The sequence below is a fragment of the Heterodontus francisci genome, chromosome 2, assembly GCF_036365525.1.
Source record: "Heterodontus francisci isolate sHetFra1 chromosome 2, sHetFra1.hap1, whole genome shotgun sequence".
NCBI lineage: Eukaryota > Metazoa > Chordata > Chondrichthyes > Heterodontiformes > Heterodontidae > Heterodontus > Heterodontus francisci.
The window spans coordinates 164763265-164779523 of NC_090372.1; the positions used below are offsets into that span (position 1 = coordinate 164763265).

Here is a 16259-nt window from a genome sequence, read left to right on the forward strand (position 1 = left end):
GGAACCATGGATGACAGGTGAAATTGTGAGACTAGCTAAGAGGAAAAAGGAAGCATACATAAGGTCTAGGAGGCTGAAGAAAGACGAAGCTTTGAAAGGATATCGGGAATGTAGGACCAATCTGAAACGAGGAATTAAGAGGGCTAAAAGGGGTCATGAAATATCTTTAGCAAACAGGGTTAAGGAAAATCCCAAAGCCTTTTATTCATATATAAGGAGCAAGAGGGTAACTAGAGAAAGGATTGGCCCACTCAAGGACAAAGGAGGAAAGTTGTGCGTGGAGTCAAAGAAAATGGGTGAGATTCTAAACGAGTACTTTGCATCGGTATTCACTGAGGAGAGGGACATGACGGATGTTGAGGTTAGGGACAGATGTTTGATTACTCTAGGTCAAGTCGGCATAAGGAGGGAGGAAGTGATGGGTATTCTAAAAGGCATTAAGGTGGACAAGTCCCCAGGTCCGGATGGGATCTATCCCAGGTTACTGAGGGAAGCGAGAGAGGAAATAGCTGGGGCCTTAACAGATATCTTTGCAGCATCCTTAAACACGGGTGAGGTCCCGGAGGACTGGAGAATTGCTAATGTTGTCCCCTTGTTTAAGAAGGGTAGCAGGGAAAATCCAGGTAATTATAGACCGGTGAGCCTGACGTCAGTGGTAGGGAAGCTGCTGGAAAAGATACTGAGGGATAGGATCTATTCCCATTTGGAAGAAAATGGGCTTATCAGTGATAGGCAACATGGTTTTATGCAGGGAAGGTCATGTCTTACCAACTTAATAGAATTCTTTGAGGAAGTGACAAAGTTGATTGATGAGGGAAGGGCTGTAGATGTCATATACATGGACTTCAGTAAGGCGTTTGATAAGGTTCCCCATGGTAGGCTGATGGAGAAAGTGAAGTCGCATGGGGTCCAGGGTGTACTAGCTAGATGGATAAAGAACTGGCTGGGCAACAGGAGACAGAGAGTAGCAGTGGAAGGGAGTTTCTCAAAATGGAGACGTGTGACCAGTGGTGTTCCACAGGGATCCGTGCTGGGACCACTGTTGTTTGTGATATACATAAATGATTTGGAGGAAAGTATGGGTGGTCTGATTAGCAAGTTTGCAGACGACACTAAGATTGGGGGAGTAGCAGATAGTGAAGGGGACTGTCAGAGAATACAGCAGAATATAAATAGATTGGAGAGTTGGGCAGAGAAATGGCAGATGGAGTTCAATCAGGGCAAATGCGAGGTGATGCATTTTGGAAGATCCAATTCAAGAGTGAACTAAACAGTAAATGGAAAAGTCCTGGGGAAAATTGATGTACAGAGAAATTTGGGTGTTCAGGTCCATTGTTCCCTGAAGGTGGCAACACAGGTCAATAGAGTGGTCAAGAAGGCATACGGCATGATTTCCTTCATCAGAAGGCGTATTGAGTACAAGGGTTGGCAGGTCATGTTACAGTTGTATAGGACTTTTGGTTTGGCCGTATTTGGAATACTGCGTGCAGTTCTGGTCGCCACATTACCAAAAGGATGTAGATGCTTTGGAGAGGGTGCAGAGGAGGTTCACCAGGATGTTGCCTGGTATGGAGGGCGCTAGCTATGAAGAGAGGTTGAGTAGATTAGGATTATTTTCATTAGAAAGACGGAGGTTGAGGGGGGAACTGATTAAGGTGTACAAAATCATGAGAGGTATAGACAGGGTGGATAGCAAGAAGCTTTTTCCCAGAGTGGGGGATTCAATTACTAGGGGTCACGAGTTCAAAGTGAGAGGGGAAAAGTTTAGGGGCGATATGCGTGGAAAGTTCTTTACGCAGAGGGTGGTGGGTGCCTGGAATGCGTTGCCAGCGGAGGTGGTAGACGCGGGCACGATAGCGTCTTTTAAGATGTATCTAGACAGATACATGAATGGGCAGGAAGCAAAGAGATCCAGACCCTTAGAAAATAGGCGACATGTTTAGATAGAGGATCTGGATCGGCGCAGGCTTGGAGGGCCGAAGGGCCCGTTACTGTGCTGTAATTTTCTTTGTTCTTTGTTCTTTGTTGCTATTACAGAGACTTGGTTGAGGGAAGGGCAGGATTGGCAGCTAAATGTTCCAGGCTTCAGAAGCTTCAGGCAGGTTAGAGGGGGATGTAAAAGGGGTGGGGGAGTTGCATTACTGGTTAAGGAGAATATCACAGCCGTTCTGCGGGAGGACACCTCAGAGGGGTCATGCAGCGAGGCAATATGGGTGGAGCTCAGGAATAAGAAGGGTGCAGTCACGATGTTGGGGGTTTACTACAGGCCTCCCAACAGCCAGCGGGAGGTAGAGGAGCAGATATGTAGACAGATTTTGGAAAGATGTAAAGGTAACAGGGTTGTAGTGGTGGGTGATTTTAACTTCCCCAATATTGACTGGGACTCACTTAGTGCTAGGAGCTTGGATGGGGCAGAATTTGTGAGGAGCATCCAGGAGGGCTTCTTGAAACAGTATGTAGATCGTCCAACCAGGGATGGGGCCATTCTGGACCTGGTATTGGGGAATGAGCCCGGCCAGGTGGTCGAAGTTTCAGTGGGGGCGCATTTCGGGAGCAGTGACCATAATTCCATAAGTTTTAAGGTACTTGTGGATAAGGATAAGAGTAGTCCTCGGGTGAAGGTGCTAAATTGGGGGAAGGCTAATTATAACAATATTAGGCAGGAACTGAAGAATTTAGATTGGGGGCGGCTGTTTGAGGGTAAATCACCATCTGACATGTGGGAGTCTTTCAAACGTCAGCCGATCAGAATCCAGGACCAGCATGTTCCTGTGAGGAAGAAAGACAAGTTTGGCAAGTTTCGGGAAGCTTGGATAACACAGGATATTGTGAGCCTAGTCAAAAAGAAAAAGGAAACATTTGTAAGGGCTGGAAGGCTAGGAACAGATGAAGCACTTGAGGAATATAAAGACAGTAGGAAGGAACTTAAGCAAGGAGTTAGGAGGGCTAAAAGGGGTCATGAAAAGTCATTGGCAAACAGGATTAAGGAAAATCCCAAGGCTTTTTATACATATATAAAGAGCAAACGGGTAACCAGGGAAAGGGTTGGCCCACTCAAGGACAGAGACGGGAATCTATGTGTGGAGCCAGAGGAAATGGGTGAGGTGCTAAATGAGTACTTTGCTTCAGTATTCACCAAGGAGAAGGACTTGGTGGATGATAAGCCTAGGGAAGGGAGTGCAGATAGTCTCAGTCATCTCATTATCAAAAAGGAGGAGGTGTTGGGTGTCTTGCAAAGCATTAAGGTAGGTAAGTCCCCAGGGCCTGATGGGATCTACCCTAGAATACTGAGGGAGGCAAGGGAAGAAATTGCTGGGGCCTTGACAGAAATCTTTGCATCCTCATTGGCTACAGGTGAGGTCCCAGAGGACTGGAGAATAGCCAATTTTGTTCCTCTGTTTCAGAAGGGTGGCAAGGATAATCCAGGAAATTATAGGCCGGTGAGCCTTACGTCAGTGGTAGGGAAACTATTAGAGAGGATTCTTCGGGACAGGATTTACTCCCATTTGGAAACAAACGATCTTATTAGCGAGAGACAGCATGGTTTTGTAAAGGGGAGGTCGTGTCTTACTAATTTGATTGAGTTTTTTGAGGAAGTGACGAAGATGATTGATGAGGGAAGGGCGGTGGATGTTGTCTATATGGACTTTAGTAAAGCCTTTGACAAGGTCCCGCATGGCAGACTGGTGCAAAAGGTGAAGTCACACGGGATCAGAGGTGAGCCGGCAAGATGGATACAGAACTGGCTCGGTCACAGAAGACAGAGGGTGACAGTGGATGGGTGTTTTTCTGAATGGAGGGATGTGACTAGTGGTGTTCCACAGGGATCAGTGCTGGGACCTTTGCTGTTTGTAGTATCTATAAATGATTTGGAGGAAAATATAGCTGGTCTGATTTGTAAGTTTGCGGACAACACAAAAGTTGGTGGAGTTGTGGATAATGATGAGGATTGTCAGAGGATACAGCAGGATATAGATCGGTTGGAGACTTGGGCGGAGAAATGGCGGATGGAGTTTAATCCGGACAAATGTGAGGTAATGCATTTTGGAAGGTCTAATGCAGGTGGGAAGTATACAGTAAATGGCAGAACCCTTAGGAGTATTGACAGGCAGAGAGATCTGCGCGTACAGGTCCACAGGTCACTGAAAGTGGCAATGCAGGTGGATAAGGTAGTCAAGAAGGCATTCGGCATGCTTGCCTTCATCGGTTGGGGCATAAAGTATAAAAATTGGCAAGTCATGTTGCAGCTGTACAGAACCTTAGTTAGGCCACATTTAGAATATTGCGTGCAATTCTGGTCGCCACACAACCAGAAGGATGTGGAGGCTTTGGAGAGGGTACAGAGGAGGTTTACCAGGATGTTGCCTGGTCTGGAAGGCATTAGCTATGAGGAGAGGTTGGAAAAACTCGGATTGTTTTCACTGGAACGACGGAGGTGGAGGGGCGACATGATAGAGGTTTACAAAGTTATGAGTGGCATGGACAGAGTGGATAGTCAGAAGCTTTTTCCCAGGGTGGAAGAGTCAGTTACTAGGGGGCATAGGTTTAAGGTGCGAGGGGCAAAGTTTAGAGGGGATGTGCGAGGCAAGTTTTTTACACAGAGGGTGGTGAGTACCTGGAACTTGCTGCCAGGGAAGGTGGTGGAAGCAGATACGATAGCGACGTTTAAGAGACATCTTGACAAATATACGAATAGGAAGGGAATAGAGGGACATGGGCCCTGGAAGTGCAGAAGGTGTTAGTTTTGGCAGGTATCAAGATCAGCGCAGGCTTGGAGGGTCGAATGGCCTGTTCCTGTACTGTTCTTTGTTCTTTGTTTGTATGCATTAAGAACCACACTCTCATCTTCTGCCATCACACACAGGTTACCTTTTTTGGTCTGTAAAAGACCCTACTCTTTCCTTCCTTATACTGTTGCTCTTGATGTAGTTATAAACATATATGGGTTTTTCCTGATTATATTTTCTAATATTTTTTCATATTCTCTCTTTGCTTTCCTAGTTTCCTTTTTAATGTAATCTCTGCACTTTCTATATTCCTCTAGGCTTTCTGCAATATTGAGCTCTCAGTATCTTATATAACACTGCCATCTTTGTCTTATCCAACTCTGTATGCTCCTTGACATCCATAGGGCTCTAGATTTGGAAGTACCCCCCTTTTTCTTTGTGGGAATGCATTTGTTCTGAACCCTCATTATCTCCTCCTTGAATGCCTTCCACTGCTCCGACACTGATTTACCTTCAATTAGCTGTTTCCAGTCCACTTTTGCCAAATCACATCTCAGCTTAGTAAAATTGGCCTTTCCCCAACGTAAAACGTTTATTCTTGCTCTATCTTTATCCTTTTCCATAACTACCCTAAATCGAACTGAATTATGATTACCACCACCAAAATGCACTCCCACTGATACCCCTTCACCTGCCCAGCTTCATTCCCTAACACTAAGTCTCGAACTGTCCCTTCTCTTGTTGAGCTTGCTATGTACTGTCTAAAATATAAATTCTCCTGTATGCATTTTAAGAATTCTGCACCCCGTATACCTTTTACAATGCTTCTATTCCAGTTAATATTAGGGTAGTTGAAATCCCCAGTATTACTGCCCTATTGTTTATCCACTTCATAAGTTTGCCTACATATTTGCTTTTCCATCTCCCTCTAACTGTTTGAGGGTCTATGGTACACTCCCAGCAGTGTGATTTACCCCTCTTTTATTCTTCACTTTAATCCATATGGCCTCATTTGATGATCCTTCTCGCATATCATCCCTCCTCATGGCTGTAGTTGTTTCTTTAACCAATATTGTGACCCCCCTCCTCCTTTCTTATCCCCCTCTCTATCTTGTCTGAAAACCTGTAACCAGGACTGCTGAGCTGCTATTCCTGCCCTTTTTAAGCCAAGTTTCAGTAATAGCTATAATTCCTACTTCTAATTGTCTATCTATGCCCTCATCTCATCTGCCTTATTCACTAGGCTTCTTGTATTGAAGTACTTAGCACTTAGCACTGCCAAACTCCTTTGTTGTCTGTTTTCTGGCCTTTGTTTCCTTTGCCTTCCTCACTTGCTTATTAATTTTTTGCTTTTTTACAATTCTTTAAAGTTTGTAAAAATTCTCATCCTTGCCCCTCCCTATCTCTGTGATCTTCTCCTGCCCCACAACTTTCTGCGATATCTGTGCTCCTCTAATTCTAGCCTCAAGTATCCCCAATTTTAATCACTCCATCATTGTTGGCCATGCCTTCAGTTGCCTAGGCCCGAAGCTCTGGAATTCCCTCCCTAAACCTTTCTGTCCCTCCACCTCACTTTCCTCCTTTATGACACTCCTTAAAACTTACCTCTTTGACCAAGATTTTGCTTATCTGCCCTAATATCTCCTTACGTGGTTCGACGTCAAATTTTGCTTTATAATGCTCCTGTGAAGCACCTAGGATGCTTTATTAAGTTAAAAACGCTATATAAGTACAAATTGTTGTTTCTGTTCTATATCCAGTGTTGTTTCTCTATCATCTCCCTGACAACTTAGTTTAAACCTATTCCAACAGCACTGGCAAATATCCCCGCAACATTATTTGTCCCTGTCCTGTTGAGGTGCAACCCATCCGGTTTGCACAGCTTTCATCTCCTGCAGAACCAGTCTCAATGCCCCAGGAATTTAAAGCCTTCACTCCTGCACCATCTGTCCAGCCACGCATTCATCTGCGCTATCCTCCAATTTCTGTACTCACTAGCGCATGGTGCTGGGAGTAGTCCCAAGATCACTATCTTTGAGATCCTGCTTGTTAATTTCTTTCCGAGCTCCCTAAAATCTGCCTGCAGCACCTCATCACTCTTTCTACCTATGTTGTTGCTGCCTTGATATTGTCAAGTTCAGTTACTGTCTCCTCTTCTCGGGCAGTCAGTGCTTGTGTCCATGTTTGAATCAAGGCTTAGATGATATCTGGAGTCAAGCAGTTCCAGCAAAGCCTCACCTACCTACAAAAAAACAGTGACTACATTTAAAAAGTGAATCAATGACTGTGATATTCTTTGGGAGTTGTTCTGAAGATGTCCTCATATTTCCTCCTAAGCACTGAACCTGCTGAGCTGCTGGCCCTCAGATTGGGACAGCAGTTCTTAGGGGCAGGGTGCTGTCGAAAATTGCATGGCGACCCCAGCAGCAGACTGTTAATTGGCCGCCGCTGGCAAACTGCCATTCCAGGGCCCTGCTGCCTGCCAGAGCCAAGTCACCTTCCACTTTTGGTTCCAGCGGCAGGACTTCCAGCGCCTCCAAAAAACTCAGCTCACCAAAACAACTTGCCAGTCAATGAAATGTGTTTAAACATCTGATCAATAGCCCTTTTAACAAACAAGATATGCCCTCAACCTGTTCACAGGTTTCATTTTAAACCATTTATTACTTCTGAACCTTCTAGCTAAGGTTATGGGCTGGATTTTTCCCTAGGCGGAGGGGAATTCGCCACCGATGCAAAAGTCAGTGGCGAACCCGCTTCCGCCTAGCCCGGGGATCCGTCCCGTATTTTACGGATCCCCTGGCTTTAATTGTCCCGAAGCGGGACTTACACCCAATTGAGGGAGGAGGTCCCGCCTCAGTGAGCTGCCGGTCAATCTGCAGGCCGGCAGCACTTAGTCCCAGCAGTGCCACTGGGAGCGGTGGCCGCTGCTGGGACTGCAGCCCAGCCGACACCATGGACCTGAGAGAGTGGGTATGTTGGGCATGCCTCACCAGGGGGATCGGTCATGCCCTGGTGAGGCTAGGGTAGCCATTTAGGGGGAGGGGGCATCTTGGGTCCCGGGGGTGGGTTGGGAGGCAGGGGTGGCCCTCAATTGGGCCCGACTGCCATGGACCCACCCTGGGGCGCGGAAAGGCCGGCAGCTTTCGCTGGGTGGCCTTTCACACCCCCAGCACATCCGCTTGCCACGGGTAAATTATCTGTGGAGGCGGGTGAGGGCCCTTAAGTGGCCACTTAAGGGCCTTGATTGGCCTCGGGCGGGCGGGCCATTTCCTCCCCCCGCTCAACCGCCATAAAGTTCACCAGAGGCGGGAGCAGGGCGGGTAGGCCTCCTGGAGCCTCCTGCTCAATTTTACGCCACCCCTGTGCCATCATCCGACACACAGGGGCGGCGTAAAATTCAGCCCTATCTTTTTTTTCTTAGACTTTGACCCATAGGTATTTGAAGATTAATAACATGCTTTCCCACCCAGGTTTTCATAAAATCTGACCAAGCTAAGAAATCATGGTTTGAAGCACGTGATTTCTGTCGATACATTGGAGGAGATCTTCTCAGTATCCATGATCATTCTGAAGAAGGTTTTGTCTGGAATAAACTAGTGTAAGTATTTAATGTCCCCCATTCACCCGCCAATATTTTACCCACAGCAACTGACTAAGGCCAATATAATATGAATGACAATAAGGGAAATTTTAACATGGATGAGCATGTGGGATTGGATGCAGGTGGGGGGGTTAGATCAGGAAAAATTCTGAGGGCGTCGGGAAGCTGGTTCCAACCTTTGGGTTCTTGATTAACAGTGCTACCCCTCCACCTTTACTGAGCTTCCTATTCTTCTTAAATGTCATATACCCCTCAATATTCAGGTCCCAATACTTGTCATTCTGCAGTCACATCTCCATAATGGCTATCAGATCATATTTATTTACTTCAATGTGCGCCATCAGTTTGTCTACTTTGTTATGAATGCTACGTGCATTCAGATATAGAGTCTTTAGTTTTGTCTTTTTGTAACATCTAGTCTTAGCTGTTGGTGTGTTCTTTGTTTTTTTCTCTCTGTCCCTTCCTGCCATTCTCTGACCTTCATTTCACATATTACTATTCTGCTCTCCTGCCTTGACTCTACCACTCGATTTGTTGCATCTACCCAAGCTTGATCTCTCTTCCCCCTTGTTTAGTTTAAAGCTGTCTCTACTTCCCTGGTTATACAGTTTGCGAGAAGACTGGTCCCATCAGGGTTCAGGTGCAGACCATCCCAACAGTACAGCCCCCACTTTCCCCAGTACTGGTGACAGTGCCCCGCGAACCAAAACCCACTTCTCTCACACCAGTCTTTGAGCCACATTTCACTAATCTTATGTGCCCGCTGCCAACTGGCATGTTGCTCAAGTAATAATTGAGAGATTATTATCCTTGAGGTTCTGCTCTTCAATTTGGTGCCTAGCTGCTCATACTGTCGAAGCAGAGCCTCTTTCCTAGTTCTACCTATATCATTGGTACCTACATGAACCATGACAACTGGATCCCTTGCATTCCAAGTTCCTGTCCAGCCCTGAGCAGATGTCCCAAACCCTGGCACCGGGCAGGCAACACAGCCTTCTGGACTCACGCTCTCAGCTGCACAGAACAATGTCAATCTCCCACACTATACTATCCCCTGCTACCACTACATTCCTTTTTGCTCCTCACACTTAAATAGCTTCCTGCACCACAGTGCCATGGCCAGTCTGCTCATCCACCTTGCAGACCTCGCTTTCGTCCAACAGGTTGAGAACACCTCAAACCTGTTTGACAATTGCAAAGTCTGAGGCTCCTCCACTACTGTCCCTTTACCTGCCTCACTCATGGTCACATCCTCCTGTCCCTCACTGCTGATCAAAACAGGTGACCCTTTTCTAAGAGGTTGACCGTCTTCCGGAGTAAAGTGTCCAGATATTTTTCCCCCTCCCTTATGTTGCGAAGCGTCTGCAGTTCAGCTTCCAGATCAATAATCCTGATCCAGAATTCCTCTAGCTGCTTACACTTTCATCAGATGTGTTTGTGCAGGATCACCCTGGCATCCAAAAGCTTCCACATAGCACAGCTGCAACATAACACCTGCCCAGCCATTGTTACTTATGCTATTAGTTAATGTACTTTAATTACTTTCTTAATTAACTTTGAATAATTCCTATGTATTGTAGAATTTACTGTGCTTATTAAATGCTAGTAACACCTACAACTAAAGTTATAATTACACAGATATGTGTTTTAGGTATTTTAATTATTTTATTTTATCTTTTATTTTCTATTTTCTTTATTTTATTTTAAAGTATTAGTTCTTTTTATAGATCTACCCTAACTCTGGTGTCCTAAGCTAGCTATTAATACACTGCCCCTTACACAAAGCACTTACCGGCCAATCAACTTACTAGTTTCCTGTGATGTCACAGTTCTTTTTTCACTCAGTTTCTCCAGCATCTGAAATGGTCAGGGCCCCGGGCTCTGGGCGACTGCCTGTGCTCCATTCCAGGTAGTAAGGCCAGGCTTTGATCCCTGGGCTGTATTTATGGCGCTCCTGGCTCCCGACTGCCTCTACTCTGCTCCAGGTAGGTAAGCAGTCGTCAACTAGGTTTCACAGGCGTCTGGAAACCTGGCAGCTAAAGGGAGGTGAGAACATCTTCAGAGAGACATTAAGTGTCTTACAGCACTGTTTGTAGGCCTGGAGGAACAGGGGTCCTCTCACCACAAGACCCCCCTCCCATCCCCCTGTCATCTGACCCCACCATGCAAAGACCTCTGGGTTTGAGGATTGGAACAGCCAACCCTGGGGATGGATCAGACCCACCTGATCTGCAGCCTTCTGCTGTGTGCTCCCTGCCGGAGTAGAAGCCAACCCTCTTAATCAGGCTATCAAATGCAAAAAAGCACATTGTGTAATTAAATCTCCGGTCATAAATGATGGTGGACAATCAAACAAGTAACCAGAGGAGGAGGGTCCCCAAACATCCCCATCCTCAATGAAAGGGGAGCCCAGCATGACAGTGCAAAAGATAAGGCTGAAGCATTTGCATCTATCCTCAGCCAGAAGTGCCCAGTGGACGATCCATCTTGGCATCCTCCTGAGGTCCCAAGAATCACAGATGCTAATCTACAGACAATCTGATTCAAGAAACGGCTGAAGGCATTGGATACAGCAAAGGCTATGGGACCTGACAACATTCCAGCTGTAGTACTGAAGACTTGTGCTCCAGAACTAGTTATTTCTAGTCATTCATGGGATGTGGGCATCACTGACCAGGCCAGCATTTATTGCCCATCCCTAATTGCCCTTGAGAAGGTGGTGGTGAGCTGCCTTCTTGAACCGCTGCTGTCCATTTGGGGTAGGTATACCCACAGTGCTGTTAGGAAGGGAGTTCCAGGATTTTGACCCAGCGACATTGAAGGAACGGCGATATAGCTCCAAGTCAGGATGGTGTGTGACTTGGAGGGGAACTTGCAGGTGGTGGTGTTCCCATGTATGTGCTGCCTTTGTCCTTCCAGTTGGTAGAGGTCGCGAGTTTGGAAGGTGCTGTCTGAGGAGCCTTGGTGCGTTGCTGCAGTGCATCGATTAGATGGTACACACTGCAGCCACTGTGCGTTGGTGGTGGAGGGAGTGAATGTTTGTAGATGGTGTGCCAATAAAGCGGGCTGCTTTGTCCTGGATGGTGTCGAGTATTGTTGGAGCTGGACCCGTCCAGACAAGTGGGGAATATTCCATCACACTCCTGACTTGTGCCTTGTAGATGGTGGACAGGCTTTGGGGAGTCAGGAGGTGAGTTACTTACCTCAGGATTCCTAGCCTCTGTCCTGCTCTTGTAACCACGGTATTTATATGGCTACTCCAGTTCAGTTTCTGGTCAATGGTAGCCCCTAGGATGTTGATAGTGGGGGATTCAGCAATGGTAATGCCATTGAATGTCAAGGGGAGATGGTTAGATTCTCTCTTCCTGGAGATGGTCATTGCCTGGCACTTGTGTGGCGCAAATGTTACTTGCCACTTATCAGCCCAAGCCTGGATATTGTCCAGGTCTTGCTGCATTTCTACAGGGACTGCTTCAGTATCTGAGGAGTTGTGAATGGTGCTGGACATTGTGCAATCATCAGCGAACATCCCCACTTCTGATCTTATGATTGAAGGAAGGTCATTGATGAAGCAGCTGAAGACGGTTGGGCCTAGGACACTACCCTGAGGAACTCCTGCAGTGATGTCCTGGAGCTCAGATGATTGATCTCCAACAACCAGAACCATCTTCCTTTGCGCTAGGTATGACTCCAGCCAGCGGAGAGTTTTCCCCCTGATTCCCGTTGACCTCAGTTCTGCTAGGGCTCCTTGATGCCATACTCAGTCAAATGCTGCCTTGATGTCAAGGGCAGTCACTCTCACCTCACCTCTTGAGTTCAGCTCTTTTGTCCATGTTTGAACCAAGGCTGTAATGAGTTCAGGAGTTGAGTGGCCCTGGCGGAACCCAAACTGAGCATCACTGAGCAGGTTATTGCTAAGCAAGTGCCGCTTGATGGCACTGTTGATGACACCTTCCATCACTTTACTGATGATTGAGAGTAGGCTGATGGGGCAGTAATTGGCCGGGTTGGACTTGTCCTGCTTTTTGTGTACAGGACATACCTGGGCAATTTTCCACATTGCAGGGTAGATGCCAGTGTTGTAGCTGTACTGGAACAGCTTGGCTAGGGGCGCGGCAAGTTCTGGAGCACAGGTCTTCAGTACTATTGCCGGAATATTGTCAGGGCCCATAGCCTTTGCAGTATCCAGTGTCTTCAGTCGTTTCTTGATATCACGCGGAGTGAATTGAATTGGGTGAAGTCTGGCATCTGTGATGCTGGGGACTTCAGGAGGAGGCTGAGATGGATCATCAACTCGGCACTTCTGGCTGAAGATTGTTGCAAATGCTTCAGCCTTATCTTTCGCACTGATGTGCTGGGCTCCCCCATCATTGAGGATGATATTTGTGGAGCCATCTCCTCCAGTTAGCTGTTTAATTGTCCACCACCATTCATGGCTGGATGTGGCAGGACTGCAGAGCTTCGATCTGATCTGTTGGTTATGGGATCGCTTAGCTCTGTCTATCGCATGCTGCTTACGCAGTTTGGCACGCAGATAGTCCTGTGTTGTAGCTTCACCAGGTTGACACCTCATTTTGAGGTATGCCTGGTGCTGCTCCTGGCATGCCTTCCTACACTCTTCATTGAACCAGGGTTGGTCTCCTGGCTTGATGGTAATGGTAGAGTGGGGGATATGCCGGGCCATGAGGTTACAGATTGTGGTTGAGTACAATTCTGCTGCTGCTGATGGCCCACAGCGCCTCATGGATGCCCAGTTTGCTTTGCTAGATCTGTTCAAAATCTATCCCATTTAGCACGGTGATAGTGCCACATAACACGATGGACGGTATCCTCAATGTGAAGGCGCGACTTGGTCTCCACAAGGACTGTGTGGTGGTCACTCCTACCAATACAGTCATGGACAGAAGCATCTGTGGCAGGCAGATTGGTTAGGACGAGGTCAAGTATGTTTTTCCCTCATGTTGGTTCCCCCACCACCTGCCGCAGACCAGTCTAGCAGCTATGTCCTTTAGGTCTCGGCCTGCTTGGTCAGTAGTGGTGCTACTGAGCCACTCTTGGTGATGGACATTGAAGTCCCCAACCCAGAGTATATTTTGTGCCCTTGCCACCCTCAGTGCTTTCTCCAAATGGTGTTCAACATGGAGGAGTACTGAGTCATCAGCTGAGGGAGGGCGGTAGGTGGTAATCAGTAGGAGGTTACCTTGCCCATGTTTGACCTGATGCCATGAGACATCATGGGGTCCGGAGTCAATGTTGAGGACTCCCAAGGCAACTCCCTCCGAACTGTAGACCACTGTGCCACCACCTCTGGTATGTCTGTCCTGCCGGTGGGACAGGACATACCCAGGGATGGTGATGGCAGTGTCTGGGACGTTGTCTGTAAGGTATGATTCTGTGAGTATGACTATGTCAGGTTGTTGCTTGACTAGTCTGTGGGACAGCTCTCCCAACTTTGGTACAAGCCCCCAGATGTTAGAAAGGAGGACTTTGCAGGGTCGACAGGGCTGGGTTTGCCGTTGTCGTTTCCGGTGCCGAGTTCGATGCTGTTGCATGCCTACGCAAGCTGTTCCAGTACAGCCATAGCACTACCATCTACACGATAATGTGGAAAATTTCTCCGGTATGTCTTGTAGGCAAAAAGCAGGGCAAATCCAATCCGGACAATTACTACCCCATCGGTCTACTCTCAATCATCATCAAAGTGATGGAAGGCGTCATCAACAGTGCTATCAAGCGGCACTTACTCAGCAATAATCTGCTCACAGATGGTTAGTTTTTGTTCCACTCAGCTCCATGCATCAATACAGTCTTGGTCCAAACATGGACAAAACAGCTGACCTCCAGAGGTGAGGTGAGAGTGACTGCCTTTGACAAGAAGGCATCATTTGACAAAGTATGGCATCAAGGATCCCTAGCAAAACAGAAGTCAATGAGAATCGGGAGAAAACTCTCCACTGGTTGGAGTCATACCTAGCACAAAAGAAGATGGTTATTGTTGTTGATGGCCAATCATCTCAGTCCCAGGACATTACTGCAGGAGTTCCTCAGAGTAGTGACCTAGGCCCAAACATCTTCAGCTGCTTCATCAATGAACTTCAATCCATCATAAGGTCAGAAGTGGGGATGTTCATTGTTGATTGTAAATATTCAGCACCATTTGCAAATCCTCAGGTTCTGTAGCAGTCCACGCCTGCATGCAGCAAGAGCTGGACAACATTCAAGCTTGGGCTGATAAGTGGCAAGTAACATTTCTGTATCACAAGTGCCAGGCAATGACCATCTCCAGGAAGAGAGAAACTAACATCTCCCCTTGACATTCAACAGCATGACCATTGCTGAATCCCCTACCATCAATATCCTGGAGGTCACTGTTGACAAGGAACTGAACTGGACTAGCCATTTAAATATGGTGGCTACAAGAGCAGGTCAGAGGTTGGGAATTCTATGGTGAGTTCATCTACTGAATCTCTGAAGATTGTCATGTACAAGGCACAAATCAGGAGTATGATGGAATACTCTCCACCTGCCTGGATAAGTGCAGCTCCAACAACACTTAAGAAGCTTGACACCATCCACGACAAAGTAGCCTGCTGGATTTTGGTACCCCATCCACCACCTTAAACAGTCACTCCCTCCACGATTGACATACAGTGGCAGCAGTGTGTACCATATATAAGATGCACTGTAGTAACTGTTCTTCAACAGCACCTTCCAACCCTGAGACCTCTACCACCTAGAAGGACAAGGGTAGCAGACATGTGGGAACATCACCACCTGCAAGTTCCCCTCCAAGCCACACAACATCCCGACTTGGAACTATATCGCTGTTCCTTCACTGTCACTGGGTCACAGTCGTGGAGCTCCCTCCCTAACCACACTGTGGGTGTACCTACCCGACAGGGATTGCTGTGGTTCAAGATGGTGACTCACCTCAATCGAATTAGGGATGGGCAATAAATACTGGCCTTGCCAGCAATGCCCACTTCTCATGAATTAATAAGGAAAAAAGCATGTATGAAAACACAGTCTTCTGGGTTGTCCATCTGAAATTCCACCCCTAACACACATGCTAGTAAAGTGAAAGTGAAACTAAGGAGAAGCCTTTGTGATCAGCTGTTGCAGTCTTTGCTCTCTGTCTTTGCCTCATATCCTATTACCAAACTCGGCTAACCCTCACTCAAGTCCCAAGGACATCACCCCACCCCATCTGTCTATGTAACCCTCTCACATTAAGTATCCAGGCCAATGTTATTTGATTGTGCTGGAACTCAACATGACCCTTGTGTGTCGATTTTAAATGTGTTCAGTGGTCAACTGGAGCAGAGAAGATGAAGAGAAGATTTAATAGAAGGGTTTTAAAATTATGAAAGGTTTTGGTAGGATGACTAGGCAAAGACAATTTCTTTTGATTGAAGAGGGGTCATTGATTTTAGATTGTTACTAAAACAGTAGGGAGAGAGGTGAGGAGAACTTTTTTCTCACAGATACTTGTCAGAGTCTTGAATGCCTCACCAAAAGGAATGCTGAGACAGATGCTATTGCATCTTCTAAAGGTTAATATTTGAAGTAGAGGATGCTACAGGACTTTGGAGAGAGAGTGGAACAGTAACATTCAGTTTGGATTTCTCCAATAAATGGCAACAGATTTGCTGGGCTGAATGACCTAGCTCTCACATTTAAACTTCCAGAGCTGGAATTTCTTCACTAACCCCACTCAAAAACTAATAAAGGGATGGTGGTAAAGGAAGGAAAATATCGCAACAAAGAGTTGCCTGTGACTCAGCCTAATAAGGAGTTTACAAATTTTCTTTTACAATCTTTGGTAAAGTCGTATTTATTATCATTCCTAGTTGCCCTGAGAAACTGGTGGTAACTAAATGGTTTGTTCGACCACTTCAAAGGCTGTTTTAGAGTCAGTTACAGTGATG

The 16259-nt window shown here is 46.7% G+C and overlaps 1 protein-coding gene across 1 annotated transcript in view; it reads left to right on the top strand.

Annotated features, from left to right (window-relative positions):
• mrc1a (mannose receptor, C type 1a) overlaps positions 1 to 16259 on the top strand; it is a 212880-nt gene that overhangs the window by 130613 nt on the left and 66008 nt on the right. Inside the window, exon 13 of the mRNA XM_068013390.1 lies at positions 8201 to 8328. Coding sequence (XP_067869491.1) covers positions 8201 to 8328 — 128 coding nt within the window. The remainder of the gene's footprint in view (positions 1 to 8200; positions 8329 to 16259) is intronic.